At 59.8% G+C, this 18366-nt stretch overlaps 1 protein-coding gene across 1 annotated transcript in view; it reads left to right on the plus strand.

Annotated features, from left to right (window-relative positions):
* The window catches only part of LOC137346292 (H-2 class II histocompatibility antigen, E-S beta chain-like), a 65046-nt gene that overhangs the window by 20963 nt on the left and 25717 nt on the right, over positions 1-18366 (plus strand). The window contains exon 2 of the mRNA XM_068009773.1: positions 2751-3014. Within this exon, the coding sequence (XP_067865874.1) occupies positions 2751-3014 (264 nt within the window). The remainder of the gene's footprint in view (positions 1-2750; positions 3015-18366) is intronic.

An 18366-nucleotide genomic window follows, 5' to 3' on the forward strand; every position in this document is an offset into this window, starting at 1 on the left:
TTGGAATTCGACAGCCATTCTGTTAATAAAACTTTTTTTTAATTCCTGCCAGTGAACAACTTCACATTTTTCCCAAATTATACTCCATCTACCTGATTTTTACCTACTCACTTACCCTATCTATATTGGGCTGATGTGTGGTGCAAATGTTACTTGCCTCTTAAGTGCCAGGCAATGACCATCTCCAACAAGAGAGAATCTAACCATCTCCCCTTGACATTCAATGGCATTACCATCGCTGAATTCCCCACTATCAACATCCTAGGGACTACCATTGACCAGAAACTAAACTGAACTCGAGTAGCTATATAAATGTCATGGCTACAAGAGCAGATCTGAGGCTAGGAATCCTGCAGAAAATAACTCACTTCCTGACTTCCCAAAGCCTGTTCATCTAAAGGCACAAGTCAGGAGTGTGATTTAATACTCTCCACTTGCCTGGATGGGTGCAGCTCCAACAACACAAGAAGCTCGACACCATCCAGGACAAAGTGGATGTACTAGTGGTGTACCGCAAGGATCTGTTTTGGGGCCACTGCTGTTGGTCATTTTTATAAATGACCTGGAAGAGGGTGTAGAAAAGTGGGTTAGTAAATTTGCGGATGACACTAAGGTCGATGGAGTTGTGGATAGTGTCGAAGGGTGTTGTAGGGTACAGAGGGACATAGGCTGCAGAGCTGGGCTGAGAGATGGCAAATGGAGTTTAATGCAGAAAAGTGAGGTGATTCACTTTGGAAGGAGTAACAGGAATGCAGAGTACTGGGCTAATGGGAAGATTCTTGGTAGTGTAGATGAACAGAGATCTTGGTATCCAGGTGCATAAATCCCTGAAGGTTGCTACCCAGGTTAATAGGGCTGTTAAGAAGGCATATGGTGTGTTAGCTTTTATTAGGGGGATCGAGTTTCGGAGCCACGAGGTCATGCTGCAGCTGTACAAAACTCTGGTGAGACCGCACCTGGAGTATTGCGTGCAGTTCTGGTCACCGCATTATAGGAAGGATGTGGAAGCTATGGAAAGGGTGCAGAGGAGATTTACTAGGATGTTGCTGGGTATGGAGGGAAGGTCTTATGAGGAAAGGCTGAGGGACTTGAGGCTGTTTTTGTTGGAGAGAAGGAGGAGGAGAGGTGACTTAATAGAGACATATAAGATAATCAGAGGGTCAGATAGGGTGGATAGTGAGTCTTTTTTTCCTCAGATGGTGATGGCAAACATGAGGGGCCATAGCTTTAAGTTGAGGGGTGATAGATATAGGACAGATGTTGGAGGTAGTTTCTTTACTCAGTAGTAGGGGTGTGGAATACCCTGCCTGCAACAGTAGTAGACTTGTCAACTTTAAGGGCATTTAAGTGGTCATTGGATAGACATATGGATGAAAATGGAATAGTGTAGGTCAGATGGTTTCACAGGTCGGCGCAACATCGAGGGCCGAAGGGCCTGTACTGCGCTGTAATGTTCTAATTCTAAAAAGCAGCCCACTTGGTACCCCTCCACAAATATTCACTCCTTCCACCACTGATGCACAGTGGCAGCAGTGTGTACCATCTACAAGATGCACTGCAGCAATGTACCAAGGCTCCTTAGACAGCACCTTCCAAACTGCAACCTCTACCAACTAGAAGAACAAGGGCAGCAAATACATGGGAACACCACCACCTGCCAGTTCCCCTCCAAGTCACACACCATCCTGACTTGGAACTATATTGCTGTTCTTTCACTGTCGCTGGGTTAAAGTCCTGGAACTCCCTTCCTAACAGCATTGTTGGTCTACTTGCACCCCAAGGACTGCAGCTGTTCAAGAAGGCAGCTCACCACCTTTTCAAGGGCAATTAGGGATGGGCAATAAATGCTGGCCTGGCCAGTGATGTCCACATCCTGTGAATGAATTAAAAGCATCATTTTCAAGCAATTTTGTGCTTGAAAGTTGTTTGGCAACTTTATACAACTTGATTGCTGACTAGCTTCATTATTTCTATAATTACATTCCTTACATGTTTGGTACAATTGCACAAGTTTCTACATATGTCTGCATCTGTTGAAAAATGTGTCCACTGGATGTTACACCTCTAATCGCAATGGTTTTTTTTTGTCATCCAATACTTGATGCCTTGCACCACGAGTAATGTATCTCCAATAAGGACACTGAATAACAAATATAACTTGCTTCAGCCATTTTGACTCGAGTCGTTCATGTGCTATTTTCTCCCTTGAAGCGTCAAGTCAGACAACCTATCAGCATGTATTATTGTCTAATATGCAAGGCCACATAACACTAATCATCAAAAGTAACAATTTCCTGATTTCTTTCTCCACTTGAGCTGAACCAATTTCACTTGTAATTAATAGGTGTACTTGCTGTATCTATGTGACATAGCAATGCTAAGACTGGATTCTGTTAGGAAACACTCAGTTTTCAGTGTATTTGTTGCAGTGACTGGTTCCCCAGTGGGATGGGAAGATACAGCTCAGGGCTCTGTTCCCCATCTGATGGTGAATGCTCACTCTCTCTCTCTCTCTCTCTCTCCTGGGCCATCTGTGTCCCTGTTTCTGGGATGTGTTCGCTCTGGACTGAAAGCTGCAGGTTGTTCCTTCCCTCAGGAATTACAGCCACTGGACTGGGAGTAGTTTATTATCCTGTCCCTGGGAAGGGGTTGTTATAGAGACAGGATTTCACTGTCTGGAGACAGGCTGGGGTCTGTCTGGGTCTGTCAGACAGTCAGTCAGTAATACATTCTCTCTCTCTCTCTCACAGGGGCTTACTCCGGAAATTGGATTGCTGGATGTCGGTTTAACGATTCCGGGAGCTGGACCTATTTTGACCAGTTTATCTTTAACCACGAGCTGATCTCGTATTACGACTTTAACCAGAGGAAGTACATCGCGGTGAAGGAGTGGATGAAGGGGAATGTGGACAGATGGAATAAAGACGGCACGGCGGAATCGACATACCAGCAAGCGATCGCGATGTGTGACAATAACATTCCGATCTACAAGAGTGAGGTGTTGCCCCGGAGAGGTGAGAGCCGGGGAGGGGAGGGAGACTGAGTGTGGGCCGGGTCTCTCTCACTCTCCAGCCCGCTCAGACAGCGGGAGAAGGGACCCCGGTACTCCGGTACTCCACTCCTGAATGAGGACAAGACCCTGCTGTGGGCAGAGCACTGGCAGCTGGGCCATGGGCAGAAACATCCCCCCCATAACCGGCTGTGTGAACCCGAGCCATGGCCCAGCCAGAGTGACTGTCCTGGAGATCACCCCCGTCACAGACTGTGGGGAAACTCCACGGTCCGAAATAAAGAACCGAAAGGTCATGGAGCTGAAAAATTAACGGGGGGGGGGGGGGGGAGGGGTGTGTGTGTGTGTGTGACTGAGGGGTGGGGGAGGTGTGTGTGTGTGTGTGTGTGGGACTGAGGGGTGGGGGAGGTGTGTGTGTGTGTGTGACTGAGGGGTGGGGGAGGTGTGTGTGTGTGTGTGTGTGTGACTGAGGGGTGGGGGAGGTGTGTGTGTGTGTGTGTGTGTGACTGAGGGGTGGGGGAGGTGTGTGTGTGTGTGTGTGTGACTGAGGGGTGGGGGAGGTGTGTGTGTGTGTGTGTGTGTGACTGAGGGGTGGGGGAGGTGTGTGTGTGTGTGTGTGTGACTGAGGGGTGGGGGAGGTGTGTGTGTGTGTGTGTGTGTGACTGAGGGGTGGGGGAGGTGTGTGTGTGTGTGTGTGTGTGACTGAGGGGTGGGGGAGGTGTGTGTGTGTGTGTGTGACTGAGGGGTGGGGGAGGTGTGTGTGTGTGTGTGTGTGTGACTGAGGGGTGGGGGAGGTGTGTGTGTGTGTGACTGAGGGGTGGGGGAGGTGTGTGTGTGTGTGTGACTGAGGGGTGGGGGAGGTGTGTGTGTGTGTGTGTGTGACTGAGGGGTGGGGGAGGTGTGTGTGTGTGTGTGTGACTGAGGGGTGGGGGAGGTGTGTGTGTGTGTGTGTGTGTGACTGAGGGGTGGGGGAGGTGTGTGTGTGTGTGTGTGTGTGACTGAGGGGTGGGGGAGGTGTGTGTGTGTGTGTGTGTGTGTGTGACTGAGGGGTGGGGGAGGTGTGTGTGTGTGTGTGTGTGTGTGTGACTGAGGGGTGGGGGAGGTGTGTGTGTGTGTGTGTGTGTGACTGAGGGGTGGGGGAGGTGTGTGTGTGTGTGTGTGTGTGTGTGTGTGTGTGACTGAGGGGTGGGGGAGGTGTGTGTGTGTGTGTGTGTGTGTGTGTGTGTGTGTGTGTGACTGAGGGGTGGGGGAGGTGTGTGTGTGTGTGTGACTGAGGGGTGGGGGAGGTGTGTGTGTGTGTGTGACTGAGGGGTGGGGGAGGTGTGTGTGTGTGTGTGACTGAGGGGTGGGGGAGGTGTGTGTGTGTGTGTGTGTGTGACTGAGGGGTGGGGGAGGTGTGTGTGTGTGTGTGTGTGTGACTGAGGGGTGGGGGAGGTGTGTGTGTGTGTGTGTGTGTGACTGAGGGGTGGGGGAGGTGTGTGTGTGTGTGTGACTGAGGGGTGGGGGAGGTGTGTGTGTGTGTGTGTGACTGAGGGGTGGGGGAGGTGTGTGTGTGGGACTGAGGGGTGGGGGAGGTGTGTGTGTGTGTGTGTGGGACTGAGGGGTGGGGGAGGTGTGTGTGTGTGTGGGACTGAGGGGTGGGGGAGGTGTGTGTGTGTGTGGGACTGAGGGGTGGGGGAGGTGTGTGTGTGTGTGACTGAGGGGTGGGGGAGGTGTGTGTGTGTGTGACTGAGGGGTGGGGGAGGTGTGTGTGTGTGTGACTGAGGGGTGGGGGAGGTGTGTGTGTGTGTGACTGAGGGGTGGGGGAGGTGTGTGTGTGTGTGTGACTGAGGGGTGGGGGAGGTGTGTGTGTGTGTGTGACTGAGGGGTGGGGGAGGTGTGTGTGTGTGTGTGACTGAGGGGTGGGGGAGGTGTGTGTGTGTGTGTGACTGAGGGGTGGGGGAGGTGTGTGTGTGTGTGTGACTGAGGGGTGGGGGAGGTGTGTGTGTGTGTGACTGAGGGGTGGGGGAGGTGTGTGTGTGTGTGTGTGTGTGACTGAGGGGTGGGGGAGGTGTGTGTGTGTGTGTGTGTGACTGAGGGGTGGGGGAGGTGTGTGTGTGTGTGTGTGTGTGACTGAGGGGTGGGGGAGGTGTGTGTGTGTGTGTGTGACTGAGGGGTGGGGGAGGTGTGTGTGTGTGTGTGACTGAGGGGTGGGGGAGGTGTGTGTGTGTGTGTGTGACTGAGGGGTGGGGGAGGTGTGTGTGTGTGTGTGTGACTGAGGGGTGGGGGAGGTGTGTGTGTGTGTGTGTGTGACTGAGGGGTGGGGGAGGTGTGTGTGTGTGTGTGTGTGACTGAGGGGTGGGGGAGGTGTGTGTGTGTGTGTGTGTGTGACTGAGGGGTGGGGGAGGTGTGTGTGTGTGTGTGTGTGTGACTGAGGGGTGGGGGAGGTGTGTGTGTGTGTGTGACTGAGGGGTGGGGGAGGTGTGTGTGTGTGTGTGTGTGACTGAGGGGTGGGGGAGGTGTGTGTGTGTGTGTGTGTGACTGAGGGGTGGGGGAGGTGTGTGTGTGTGTGTGTGTGACTGAGGGGTGGGGGAGGTGTGTGTGTGTGTGTGTGTGACTGAGGGGTGGGGGAGGTGTGTGTGTGTGTGTGTGTGTGTGACTGAGGGGTGGGGGAGGTGTGTGTGTGTGTGTGTGTGTGTGACTGAGGGGTGGGGGAGGTGTGTGTATGTGTGTGACTGAGGGGTGGGGGAGGTGTGTGTGTGTGTGTGACTGAGGGGTGGGGGAGGTGTGTGTGTGTGTGTGACTGAGGGGTGGGGGAGGTGTGTGTGTGTGTGTGTGTGTGACTGAGGGGTGGGGGAGGTGTGTGTGTGTGTGTGTGTGTGACTGAGGGGTGGGGGAGGTGTGTGTGTGTGTGTGTGTGTGACTGAGGGGTGGGGGAGGTGTGTGTGTGTGTGTGTGTGACTGAGGGGTGGGGGAGGTGTGTGTGTGGGACTGAGGGGTGGGGGAGGTGTGTGTGTGGGACTGAGGGGTGGGGGAGGTGTGTGTGTGGGACTGAGGGGTGGGGGAGGTGTGTGTGTGGGACTGAGGGGTGGGGGAGGTGTGTGTGTGGGACTGAGGGGTGGGGGAGGTGTGTGTGTGTGTGTGTGGGACTGAGGGGTGGGGGAGGTGTGTGTGTGTGTGTGTGTGTGGGACTGAGGGGTGGGGGAGGTGTGTGTGTGTGTGTGTGTGTGGGACTGAGGGGTGGGGGAGGTGTGTGTGTGTGTGTGTGTGTGGGACTGAGGGGTGGGGGAGGTGTGTGTGTGTGTGTGTGTGTGTGACTGAGGGGTGGGGGAGGTGTGTGTGTGTGTGTGTGTGTGTGACTGAGGGGTGGGGGAGGTGTGTGTGTGTGTGTGTGTGTGTGACTGAGGGGTGGGGGAGGTGTGTGTGTGTGTGTGTGTGTGACTGAGGGGTGGGGGAGGTGTGTGTGTGTGTGTGTGTGTGACTGAGGGGTGGGGGAGGTGTGTGTGTGTGTGTGACTGAGGGGTGGGGAGGTGTGTGTGTGTGTGTGACTGAGGGGTGGGGGAGGTGTGTGTGTGTGTGTGACTGAGGGGTGGGGGAGGTGTGTGTGTGTGTGTGACTGAGGGGTGGGGGAGGTGTGTGTGTGTGTGTGACTGAGGGGTGGGGGAGGTGTGTGTGTGTGTGTGACTGAGGGGTGGGGGAGGTGTGTGTGTGTGTGTGACTGAGGGGTGGGGGAGGGTGTGTGTGTGTGTGTGGACTGAGGGGTGGGGGAGGTGTGTGTGTGTGTGTGACTGAGGGGTGGGGGAGGGTGTGTGTGTGTGTGACTGAGGGGTGGGGGAGGTGTGTGTGTGTGTGACTGAGGGGTGGGGGAGGTGTGTGTGTGTGTGACTGAGGGGTGGGGGAGGTGTGTGTGTGTGTGACTGAGGGGTGGGGGAGGTGTGTGTGTGTGTGACTGAGGGGTGGGGGAGGTGTGTGTGTGTGTGTGACTGAGGGGTGGGGGAGGTGTGTGTGTGTGTGTGACTGAGGGGTGGGGGAGGTGTGTGTGTGTGTGTGACTGAGGGGTGGGGGAGGTGTGTGTGTGTGTGACTGAGGGGTGGGGGAGGTGTGTGTGTGTGTGTGACTGAGGGGTGGGGGAGGTGTGTGTGTGTGTGTGTGTGTGGACTGAGGGGTGGGGGAGGTGTGTGTGTGTGTGTGTGTGTGTGACTGAGGGGTGGGGGAGGTGTGTGTGTGTGTGTGTGTGTGTGACTGAGGGGTGGGGGAGGTGTGTGTGTGTGTGTGTGTGTGACTGAGGGGTGGGGGAGGTGTGTGTGTGTGTGTGTGACTGAGGGGTGGGGGAGGTGTGTGTGTGTGTGTGTGTGTGTGACTGAGGGGTGGGGGAGGTGTGTGTGTGTGTGTGTGTGTGTGACTGAGGGGTGGGGGAGGTGTGTGTGTGTGTGTGTGTGTGTGACTGAGGGGTGGGGGAGGTGTGTGTGTGTGTGTGTGTGTGTGACTGAGGGGTGGGGGAGGTGTGTGTGTGTGTGTGTGTGTGTGACTGAGGGGTGGGGGAGGTGTGTGTGTGTGTGTGTGTGTGTGACTGAGGGGTGGGGGAGGTGTGTGTGTGTGTGTGTGTGACTGAGGGGTGGGGGAGGTGTGTGTGTGTGTGTGTGTGTGGGACTGAGGGGTGGGGGAGGTGTGTGTGTGGGACTGAGGGGTGGGGGAGGTGTGTGTGTGTGTGTGTGGGACTGAGGGGTGGGGGAGGTGTGTGTGTGTGTGTGGGACTGAGGGGTGGGGGAGGTGTGTGTGTGTGTGTGTGTGTGTGTGGGACTGAGGGGTGGGGGAGGTGTGTGTGTGTGTGTGTGGGACTGAGGGGTGGGGGAGGTGTGTGTGTGTGTGTGTGTGTGTGTGGGACTGAGGGGTGGGGGAGGTGTGTGTGTGTGTGTGTGTGTGACTGAGGGGTGGGGGAGGTGTGTGTGTGTGTGTGTGTGACTGAGGGTGTGTGTGTGTGTGTGTGTGACTGAGGGGTGGGGGAGGTGTGTGTGTGTGTGTGTGACTGAGGGGTGGGGGAGGTGTGTGTGTGTGTGTGTGACTGAGGGGTGGGGAGTGTGTGTGTGTGTGTGTGACTGAGGGGTGGGGGAGGTGTGTGTGTGTGTGTGTGACTGAGGGGTGGGGGAGGTGTGTGTGTGTGTGTGTGACTGAGGGGTGGGGGAGGTGTGTGTGTGTGTGTGTGACTGAGGGGTGGGGGAGGTGTGTGTGTGTGTGTGTGTGTGTGTGACTGAGGGGTGGGGAGGTGTGTGTGTGTGTGTGACTGAGGGTGGGGGAGGTGTGTGTGTGTGTGTGTGTGTGTGGACTGAGGGGTGGGGAGGTGTGTGTGTGTGTGTGTGGGTGTGGGACTGAGGGGTGGGGGAGGTGTGTGTGTGTGTGTGTGTGGGTGTGTGACTGAGGGGTGGGGGAGGTGTGTGTGTGTGTGTGTGTGGACTGAGGGGTGGGGGAGGTGTGTGTGTGTGTGTGTGTGTGTGACTGAGGGGTGGGGGAGGTGTGTGTGTGTGTGTGTGACTGAGGGGTGGGGGAGGTGTGTGTGTGTGTGTGACTGAGGGGTGGGGGAGGTGTGTGTGTGTGTGTGTGTGTGTGGGACTGAGGGGTGGGGGAGGTGTGTGTGTGTGTGTGTGGGACTGAGGGGTGGGGGAGGTGTGTGTGTGTGTGTGTGTGTGGGACTGAGGGGTGGGGGAGGTGTGTGTGTGTGTGGGACTGAGGGGTGGGGGAGGTGTGTGTGTGTGTGGGACTGAGGGGTGGGGGAGGTGTGTGTGTGTGTGTGTGGGACTGAGGGGTGGGGGAGGTGTGTGTGTGTGTGTGTGGGACTGAGGGGTGGGGGAGGTGTGTGTGTGTGTGTGTGGACTGAGGGGTGGGGGAGGTGTGTGTGTGTGTGTGTGGGACTGAGGGGTGGGGGAGGTGTGTGTGTGTGTGTGTGGGACTGAGGGGTGGGGGAGGTGTGTGTGTGTGTGTGTGGGACTGAGGGGTGGGGGAGGTGTGTGTGTGTGTGTGTGTGTGACTGAGGGGTGGGGGAGGTGTGTGTGTGTGTGTGTGGGTGTGGGACTGAGGGGTGGGGGAGGTGTGTGTGTGTGTGTGGTGTGGTGTGGGACTGAGGGGTGGGGGAGGTGTGTGTGTGTGTGTGTGGGTGTGGGACTGAGGGGTGGGGGAGGTGTGTGTGTGTGTGTGTGTGTGTGTGGACTGAGGGGTGGGGGAGGTGTGTGTGTGTGTGTGGGACTGAGGGGTGGGGGAGGTGTGTGTGTGTGTGGGACTGAGGGGTGGGGGAGGTGTGTGTGTGTGTGTGGGACTGAGGGGTGGGGGAGGTGTGTGTGTGTGTGACTGAGGGTGTGGGGGAGGTGTGTGTGTGTGGGACTGAGGGGTGGGGGGAGGTGTGTGTGTGTGTGTGTGGACTGAGGGGTGGGGGAGGTGTGTGTGTGTGTGTGTGGGACTGAGGGGTGGGGGAGGTGTGTGTGTGTGTGTGTGGGACTGAGGGGTGGGGGAGGTGTGTGTGTGTGTGTGTGTGGGACTGAGGGGTGGGGGAGGTGTGTGTGTGTGTGTGTGTGGGACTGAGGGGTGGGGGAGGTGTGTGTGTGTGTGTGTGGGACTGAGGGGTGGGGGAGGTGTGTGTGTGTGTGTGGGACTGAGGGGTGGGGGAGGTGTGTGTGTGTGTGTGTGGGACTGAGGGGTGGGGGAGGTGTGTGTGTGTGTGTGTGGGACTGAGGGGTGGGGGATGTGTGTGTGTGTGTGGGACTGAGGGGTGGGGGAGGTGTGTGTGTGTGTGTGTGTGGGACTGAGGGGTGGGGGAGGTGTGTGTGTGTGTGTGTGTGGGACTGAGGGGTGGGGGAGGTGTGTGTGTGTGTGTGTGTGGACTGAGGGGTGGGGGAGGTGTGTGTGTGTGTGTGTGTGGGACTGAGGGGTGGGGGAGGTGTGTGTGTGTGTGTGTGTGGGACTGAGGGGTGGGGGAGGTGTGTGTGTGTGTGTGTGGGACTGAGGGGTGGGGGAGGTGTGTGTGTGTGTGTGGGACTGAGGGGTGGGGAGGTGTGTGTGTGTGTGTGTGTGGGACTGAGGGGTGGGGGAGGTGTGTGTGTGTGTGTGTGTGTGTGTGGGACTGAGGGGTGGGGGAGGTGTGTGTGTGTGTGTGTGTGTGGGACTGAGGGGTGGGGAGGTGTGTGTGGTGTGTGTGGACTGAGGGGTGGGGGAGGTGTGTGTGTGTGTGTGTGGGACTGAGGGGTGGGGAGGTGTGTGGTGTGGTGTGTGTGTGTGTGTGTGTGTGTGTGGGACTGAGGGGTGGGGGAGGTGTGTGTGTGTGTGTGGGACTGAGGGGTGGGGGAGGTGTGTGTGTGTGTGTGTGGGACTGAGGGGTGGGGAGGTGTGTGTGTGTGTGTGTGTGGACTGAGGGGTGGGGGAGGTGTGTGTGTGTGTGTGTGTGTGACTGAGGGTGGGGAGGTGTGTGTGTGTGTGTGTGTGTGTGTGGGACTGAGGGGTGGGGGAGGTGTGTGTGTGTGTGTGTGTGTGGGACTGAGGGGTGGGGGAGGTGTGTGTGTGTGTGTGTGTGTGGGACTGAGGGGTGGGGGAGGTGTGTGTGTGTGTGTGTGTGTGGGACTGAGGGGTGGGGGAGGTGTGTGTGTGTGTGGGACTGAGGGGTGGGGGAGGTGTGTGTGTGTGTGTGTGGGACTGAGGGGTGGGGGAGGTGTGTGTGTGTGTGTGTGTGTGTGACTGAGGGGTGGGGGAGGTGTGTGTGTGTGTGTGTGTGTGACTGAGGGGTGGGGGAGGTGTGTGTGTGTGTGTGTGTGTGGGACTGAGGGGTGGGGGAGGTGTGTGTGTGTGTGTGTGTGTGTGGGACTGAGGGGTGGGGGAGGTGTGTGTGTGTGTGTGTGTGTGTGTGGGACTGAGGGGTGGGGGAGGTGTGTGTGTGTGTGTGTGTGGGACTGAGGGGTGGGGGAGGTGTGTGTGTGTGTGTGGGACTGAGGGGTGGGGGAGGTGTGTGTGTGTGTGTGTGGGACTGAGGGGTGGGGGAGGTGTGTGTGTGTGTGTGTGGGACTGAGGGGTGGGGGAGGTGTGTGTGTGTGTGTGGGACTGAGGGGTGGGGGAGGTGTGTGTGTGTGTGTGTGGGACTGAGGGGTGGGGGAGGTGTGTGTGTGTGTGTGTGTGTGGGACTGAGGGGTGGGGGAGGTGTGTGTGTGTGTGTGTGGGACTGAGGGGTGGGGGAGGTGTGTGTGTGTGTGTGTGTGGGACTGAGGGGTGGGGGAGGTGTGTGTGTGTGTGTGTGTGTGTGTGGGACTGAGGGGTGGGGGAGGTGTGTGTGTGTGTGTGTGGGACTGAGGGGTGGGGGAGGTGTGTGTGTGTGTGTGTGGGACTGAGGGGTGGGGGAGGTGTGTGTGTGTGTGTGTGTGTGGGACTGAGGGGTGGGGGAGGTGTGTGTGTGGTGTGTGTGTGGGACTGAGGGGTGGGGGAGGTGTGTGTGGTGTGTGTGTGGGACTGAGGGGTGGGGGAGGTGTGTGTGTGTGTGTGTGGGACTGAGGGGTGGGGAGGTGTGTGTGTGTGTGTGTGGGGACTGAGGGTGGGGGAGGTGTGTGTGTGTGTGTGTGTGGGACTGAGGGTGGGGGAGGTGTGTGTGTGTGTGTGTGTGGGACTGAGGGGTGGGGAGGTGTGTGTGTGTGTGTGTGTGTGTGGGACTGAGGGGTGGGGGAGGTGTGTGTGTGTGTGGTGTGTGTGGGACTGAGGGTGGGGGAGGTGTGTGTGTGTGGTGTGTGTGTGGGACTGAGGGGTGGGGGAGGTGTGTGTGTTGTGTGTGTGGGACTGAGGGGTGGGGGAGGTGTGTGTGTGTGTGTGTGTGGGACTGAGGGGTGGGGGGAGGTGTGTGTGTGTGTGTGTGGGACTGAGGGGTGGGGGAGGTGTGTGTGTGTGTGTGTGGACTGAGGGGTGGGGGAGGTGTGTGTGTGTGTGTGTGGGACTGAGGGGTGGGGGAGGTGTGTGTGTGTGTGTGTGTGGGACTGAGGGGTGGGGGAGGTGTGTGTGTGTGTGTGTGTGTGTGGACTGAGGGGTGGGGGAGGTGTGTGTGTGTGTGTGGTGTGTGTGTGTGGACTGAGGGGTGGGGGAGGTGTGTGTGTGTGTGTGTGTGTGGGACTGAGGGGTGGGGGAGGTGTGTGTGTGTGTGTGTGTGGGACTGAGGGGTGGGGGAGGTGTGTGTGTGTGTGTGTGGGACTGAGGGGTGGGGGAGGTGTGTGTGTGTGTGTGTGTGTGGAAGGTGTGTGTGTGTGTGTGTGGGACTGAGGGGTGGGGGAGGTGTGTGTGTGTGTGTGTGTGTGGGACTGAGGGGTGGGGGAGGTGTGTGTGTGTGTGTGTGGACTGAGGGGTGGGGGAGGTGTGTGTGTGTGTGGGACTGAGGGGTGGGGGAGGTGTGTGTGTGTGTGTGTGGGACTGAGGGGTGGGGGAGGTGTGTGTGTGTGTGTGTGGGACTGAGGGGTGGGGGAGGTGTGTGTGTGTGTGTGTGTGGGACTGAGGGGTGGGGGAGGTGTGTGTGTGTGTGTGGGACTGAGGGGTGGGGGAGGTGTGTGTGTGTGTGTGTGTGTGGGACTGAGGGGTGGGGGAGGTGTGTGTGTGTGTGTGTGTGTGTGTGGGACTGAGGGGTGGGGGTGTGTGTGTGTGTGGGACTGAGGGGTGGGGGAGGTGTGTGTGTGTGTGTGTGTGTGTGTGTGTGTGGGACTGAGGGGTGGGGGAGGTGTGTGTGTGTGTGTGGGACTGAGGGGTGGGGGAGGTGTGTGTGTGTGTGTGTGTGGGACTGAGGGGTGGGGGAGGTGTGTGTGTGTGTGTGTGTGTGGGACTGAGGGGTGGGGGAGGTGTGTGTGTGTGTGTGTGTGTGTGTGGGACTGAGGGGTGGGGGAGGTGTGTGTGTGTGTGTGGACTGAGGGGTGGGGGAGGTGTGTGTGTGTGTGTGTGGGACTGAGGGGTGGGGGAGGTGTGTGTGTGTGTGGGACTGAGGGGTGGGGGAGGTGTGTGTGTGTGTGTGTGTGTGGGACTGAGGGGTGGGGGAGGTGTGTGTGTGTGTGTGTGTGGGACTGAGGGGTGGGGGAGGTGTGTGTGTGTGTGTGGGACTGAGGGGTGGGGGAGGTGTGTGTGTGTGTGTGTGGGACTGAGGGGTGGGGGAGGTGTGTGTGTGTGTGTGGGACTGAGGGGTGGGGGAGGTGTGTGTGTGTGTGTGGGACTGAGGGGTGGGGGAGGTGTGTGTGTGTGTGTGTGTGGGACTGAGGGGTGGGGGAGGTGTGTGTGTGTGTGTGTGGGACTGAGGGGTGGGGGAGGTGTGTGTGTGTGTGTGTGGGACTGAGGGGTGGGGGAGGTGTGTGTGTGTGTGTGTGGGACTGAGGGGTGGGGGAGGTGTGTGTGTGTGTGTGTGGGACTGAGGGGTGGGGGAGGTGTGTGTGTGTGTGTGTGGGACTGAGGGGTGGGGGAGGTGTGTGTGTGTGTGTGTGGGACTGAGGGGTGGGGGAGGTGTGTGTGTGTGTGTGTGGGACTGAGGGGTGGGGGAGGTGTGTGTGTGTGTGTGTGTGTGGGACTGAGGGGTGGGGGAGGTGTGTGTGTGTGTGTGTGTGTGGGACTGAGGGGTGGGGGAGGTGTGTGTGTGTGTGTGTGTGTGTGGGACTGAGGGGTGGGGGAGGTGTGTGTGTGTGTGTGGGACTGAGGGGTGGGGGAGGTGTGTGTGTGTGTGTGTGTGTGTGTGTGTGACTGAGGGGTGGGGGAGGTGTGTGTGTGTGTGTGGGACGGAGGGGTGGGGGAGGTGTGTGTGTGTGTGTGTGGGACGGAGGGGTGGGGGAGGTGTGTGTGTGTGTGTGTGGGACGGAGGGGTGGGGGAGGTGTGTGTGTGTGTGTGGGACGGAGGGGTGGGGGAGGTGTGTGTGTGTGGGACGGAGGGGTGGGGGAGGTGTGTGTGTGTGGGACGGAGGGGTGGGGGAGGTGTGTGTGTGTGTGTGGGACGGAGGGGTGGGGGAGGTGTGTGTGTGTGTGTGTGTGGGACGGAGGGGTGGGGGAGGTGTGTGTGTGTGTGTGGGACGGAGGGGTGGGGGAGGTGTGTGTGTGTGTGTGGGACGGAGGGGTGGGGGAGGTGTGTGTGTGTGTGTGGGACGGAGGGGTGGGGAGGTGTGTGTGTGTGTGTGGGACGGAGGGGTGGGGGAGGTGTGTGTGTGTGTGTGGGACGGAGGGGTGGGGGAGGTGTGTGTGTGTGTGTGTGGGACGGAGGGGTGGGGGAGGTGTGTGTGTGTGTGTGTGGGACGGAGGGGTGGGGGAGGTGTGTGTGTGTGTGTGGGACGGAGGGGTGGGGGAGGTGTGTGTGTGTGTGTGGGGACGGAGGGGTGGGGGAGGTGTGTGTGTGTGTGTGTGGACGGAGGGGTGGGGAGGTGTGTGTGTGTGTGTGGGACGGAGGGGTGGGGGAGGTGTGTGTGTGTGTGTGTGGGACGGAGGGGTGGGGGAGGTGTGTGTGTGTGTGTGGGACGGAGGGGTGGGGGAGGTGTGTGTGTGTGTGTGTGGGACGGAGGGGTGGGGGAGGTGTGTGTGTGTGTGTGGGACGGAGGGGTGGGGGAGGTGTGTGTGTGTGTGTGTGGGACGGAGGGGTGGGGGAGGTGTGTGTGTGTGTGTGTGGGACGGAGGGGTGGGGGAGGTGTGTGTGTGTGTGTGTGGGACGGAGGGGTGGGGGAGGTGTGTGTGTGTGTGTGTGGGACGGAGGGGTGGGGGAGGTGTGTGTGTGTGTGTGTGGGACGGAGGGGTGGGGGAGGTGTGTGTGTGTGTGTGGGACGGAGGGGTGGGGGAGGTGTGTGTGTGTGTGTGTGGGACGGAGGGGTGGGGGAGGTGTGTGTGTGTGTGTGTGGGACGGAGGGGTGGGGGAGGTGTGTGTGTGTGTGTGTGGGACGGAGGGGTGGGGGGAGGTGTGTGTGTGTGTGTGTGTGGGACGGAGGGGTGGGGGAGGTGTGTGTGTGTGTGTGTGGGACGGAGGGGTGGGGGAGGTGTGTGTGTGTGTGTGTGTGTGTGGGACGGAGGGGTGGGGGAGGTGTGTGTGTGTGTGTGTGTGTGTGGGACGGAGGGGTGGGGGAGGTGTGTGTGTGTGTGTGTGTGTGTGGGACGGAGGGGTGGGGGAGGTGTGTGTGTGTGTGTGTGTGGGACGGAGGGGTGGGGGAGGTGTGTGTGTGTGTGTGTGTGTGTGGGACGGAGGGGTGGGGGAGGTGTGTGTGTGTGTGTGTGTGTGGGACGGAGGGGTGGGGGAGGTGTGTGTGTGTGTGTGTGTGTGTGTGGGACGGAGGGGTGGGGGAGGTGTGTGTGTGTGTGGGACGGAGGGGTGGGGGAGGTGTGTGTGTGTGTGTGTGTGGGACGGAGGGGTGGGGGAGGTGTGTGTGTGTGTGTGTGTGTGGGACGGAGGGGTGGGGGGAGGTGTGTGTGTGTGGGACGGAGGGGTGGGGGAGGTGTGTGTGTGTGTGTGTGTGTGGGACGGAGGGGTGGGGGAGGTGTGTGTGTGTGTGTGTGTGGGACGGAGGGGTGGGGGAGGTGTGTGTGTGTGTGTGTGTGTGTGGGACGGAGGGGTGGGGGAGGTGTGTGTGTGTGTGTGGGACGGAGGGGTGGGGGAGGTGTGTGTGTGTGTGTGTGGGACGGAGGGGTGGGGGAGGTGTGTGTGTGTGTGTGTGTGTGTGGGACGGAGGGGTGGGGGAGGTGTGTGTGTGTGTGTGTGTGTGTGGGACGGAGGGGTGGGGGAGGTGTGTGTGTGTGTGTGTGTGTGTGGGACGGAGGGGTGGGGGAGGTGTGTGTGTGTGTGTGTGTGTGTGGGACGGAGGGGTGGGGGAGGTGTGTGTGTGTGTGTGTGTGTGGGACGGAGGGGTGGGGGTGGTGTGTGTGTGTGGACGGAGGGGTGGGGGGGTGAGTGTGTGTGTGTGTGTGTGTGTGGGACGGAGGGGTGGGGGAGGTGTGTGTGTGTGTGTGTGTGGGACGGAGGGGTGGGGGAGGTGTGTGTGTGTGGGACGGAGGGGTGGGGGAGGTGTGTGTGTGTGTGTGTGTGTGTGTGGGACGGAGGGGTGGGGGAGGTGTGTGTGTGTGTGTGTGTGTGGGACGGAGGGGTGGGGGAGGTGTGTGTGTGTGTGTGGGACGGAGGGGTGGGGGAGGTGTGTGTGTGTGTGTGGGACGGAGGGGTGGGGGAGGTGTGTGTGTGTGTGTGTGGGACGGAGGGGTGGGGGAGGTGTGTGTGTGTGTGTGTGGGACGGAGGGGTGGGGGAGGTGTGTGTGTGTGTGTGTGGACGGAGGGTGGGGGATGTGTGTGTGTGTGGGACGGAGGGGTGGGGAGTGTGTGTGTGTGTGTGGGACGGAGGGGTGGGGGAGGTGTGTGTGTGTGTGGGACGGAGGGGTGGGGGAGGTGTGTGTGGGACGGAGGGGTGGGGGAGGTGTGTGTGGGACGGAGGGGTGGGGGAGGTGTGTGTGGGACGGAGGGGTGGGGAGGTGTGTGTGGGACGGAGGGGTGGGGGAGGTGTGTGTGGGACGGTGGGTGGGGGAGGTGTGTGTGGGACGGTGGGGTGGGGGAGGTGTGTGTGTGTGTGTGTGGGACGGAGTGGGGGAGGTGTGTGTGTGTGTGTGGGGGACGGAGTGGGGGAGGTGTGTGTGTGTGTGTGGGGGACGGTGGGGGAGGTGTGTGTGTGTGTGTGGGGACGGAGTGTGTGTGTGTGTGTGTGTGTGTGTGTGTGTGTGTGTGTGTGGTGTGTGTGTGTGTGTGTGTGTGTGTGTGTGTGTGTGTGTGTGTGTGTGTGGGGGTGTGTGTGTGTGTGTGTGTGTGTGTGTGTGACGGTGGGGGGTGTGTGTGTGTGTGTGTGTGTGACGGTGGGGGGTGTGTGTGTGTGTGTGTGTGACGGTGGGGAGGGTGTGTGTGTGTGTGTGTGACGGTGGGAGGTGTGTGTGTGTGTGTGTGTGTGTGTGTGGGACGGTGGGGTGGGGGAGGTGTGTGTGTGTGTGTGTGTGGGACGGAGGGGTGGGGGAGGTGTGTGTGTGTGTGTGTGTGGGACGGAGGTGGTGTGTGTGTGTGTGTGTGGGACGGAGGGGTGGGGGAGGTGTGTGTGTGTGTGTGTGTGGGACGGAGGGGTGGGGGAGGTGTGTGTGTGTGTGTGTGTGGGACGGAGGGTGGGGGAGGTGTGTGTGTGTGTGTGGACAGAGGGGTGGGGGGTGTGTGTGTGTGTGTGTGTGGGACGGAGGGGTGGGGGAGGTGTGTGTGTGTGTGTGTGTGGACGGAGGGGTGGGGGAGGTGTGTGTGTGTGTGTGGGACGGAGGGGTGGGGGAGGTGTGTGTGTGTGTGTGGGACGGAGGGGTGGGGGAGGTGTGTGTGTGTGTGTGGGACGGAGGGGTGGGGGAGGTGTGTGTGTGTGTGTGTGGGACGGAGGGGTGGGGGAGGTGTGTGTGTGTGTGTGTGGGACGGAGGGGTGGGGGAGGTGTGTGTGTGTGTGTGTGTGGGACGGAGGGGTGGGGGAGGTGTGTGTGTGTGTGTGTGTGTGGACGGAGGGGTGGGGGAGGTGTGTGTGTGTGTGTGTGTGGACGGAGGGGTGGGGGAGGTGTGTGTGTGTGTGTGGGACGGTGGGGAGGTGTGTGTGTGTGTGTGTGTGTGGGACGGTGGGGAGGTGTGTGTGTGTGTGTGTGTGTGTGTGTGTGTGTGTGGACGGGGGAGGTGTGTGTGTGTGTGTGTGTGTGACGGAGGGGTGGGGGAGGTGTGTGTGTGTGTGTGTGTGACGGAGGGGTGGGGGAGGTGTGTGTGTGTGACGGAGGGGTGGGGGAGGTGTGTGTGTGTGTGTGTGGGACGGAGGGGTGGGGGAGGTGTGTGTGTGTGTGTGTGGGACGGAGGGGGTGTGTGTGTGTGTGTGTGTGGGACGGAGGGGGTGGGGGAGTGTGTGTGTGTGACGGTGGGGTGGGGGAGGGTGTGTGTGTGTGTGTGTGTGTGGACGGAGGGGTGGGGGAGGTGTGTGTGTGTGTGACGGAGGGGTGGGGGAGGTGTGTGTGTGTGACGGTGGGGTGGGGGAGGTGTGTGTGTGACGGAGGGGTGGGGGAGGTGTGTGTGTGTGTGTGGGACGGAGGGGTGGGGGAGGTGTGTGTGTGTGTGTGTGGGACGGAGGGGTGGTGGGGGAGGTGTGTGTGTGGGACGGAGGGTGTGGGTGTGTGTGTGTGTGTGTGTGTGTGGGACGGAGGGGGGTGTGTGTGTGTGTGTGGGACGGTGGGGTGAGGTGTGTGTGTGTGTGTGTGGGACGGTGGGGTGTGTGTGTGTGTGTGTGTGTGTGTGACGGAGGGGGGGTGTGTGTGTGTGTGTGTGTGGGATGGTGGGGTGTGTGTGTGTGTGTGGGATGGTGGGGTGTGTGTGTGTGTGTGTGTGGGGA

The sequence above is a fragment of the Heterodontus francisci genome, chromosome 29 (genome assembly GCF_036365525.1).
Source record: "Heterodontus francisci isolate sHetFra1 chromosome 29, sHetFra1.hap1, whole genome shotgun sequence".
NCBI classification, from domain to species: domain Eukaryota; kingdom Metazoa; phylum Chordata; class Chondrichthyes; order Heterodontiformes; family Heterodontidae; genus Heterodontus; species Heterodontus francisci.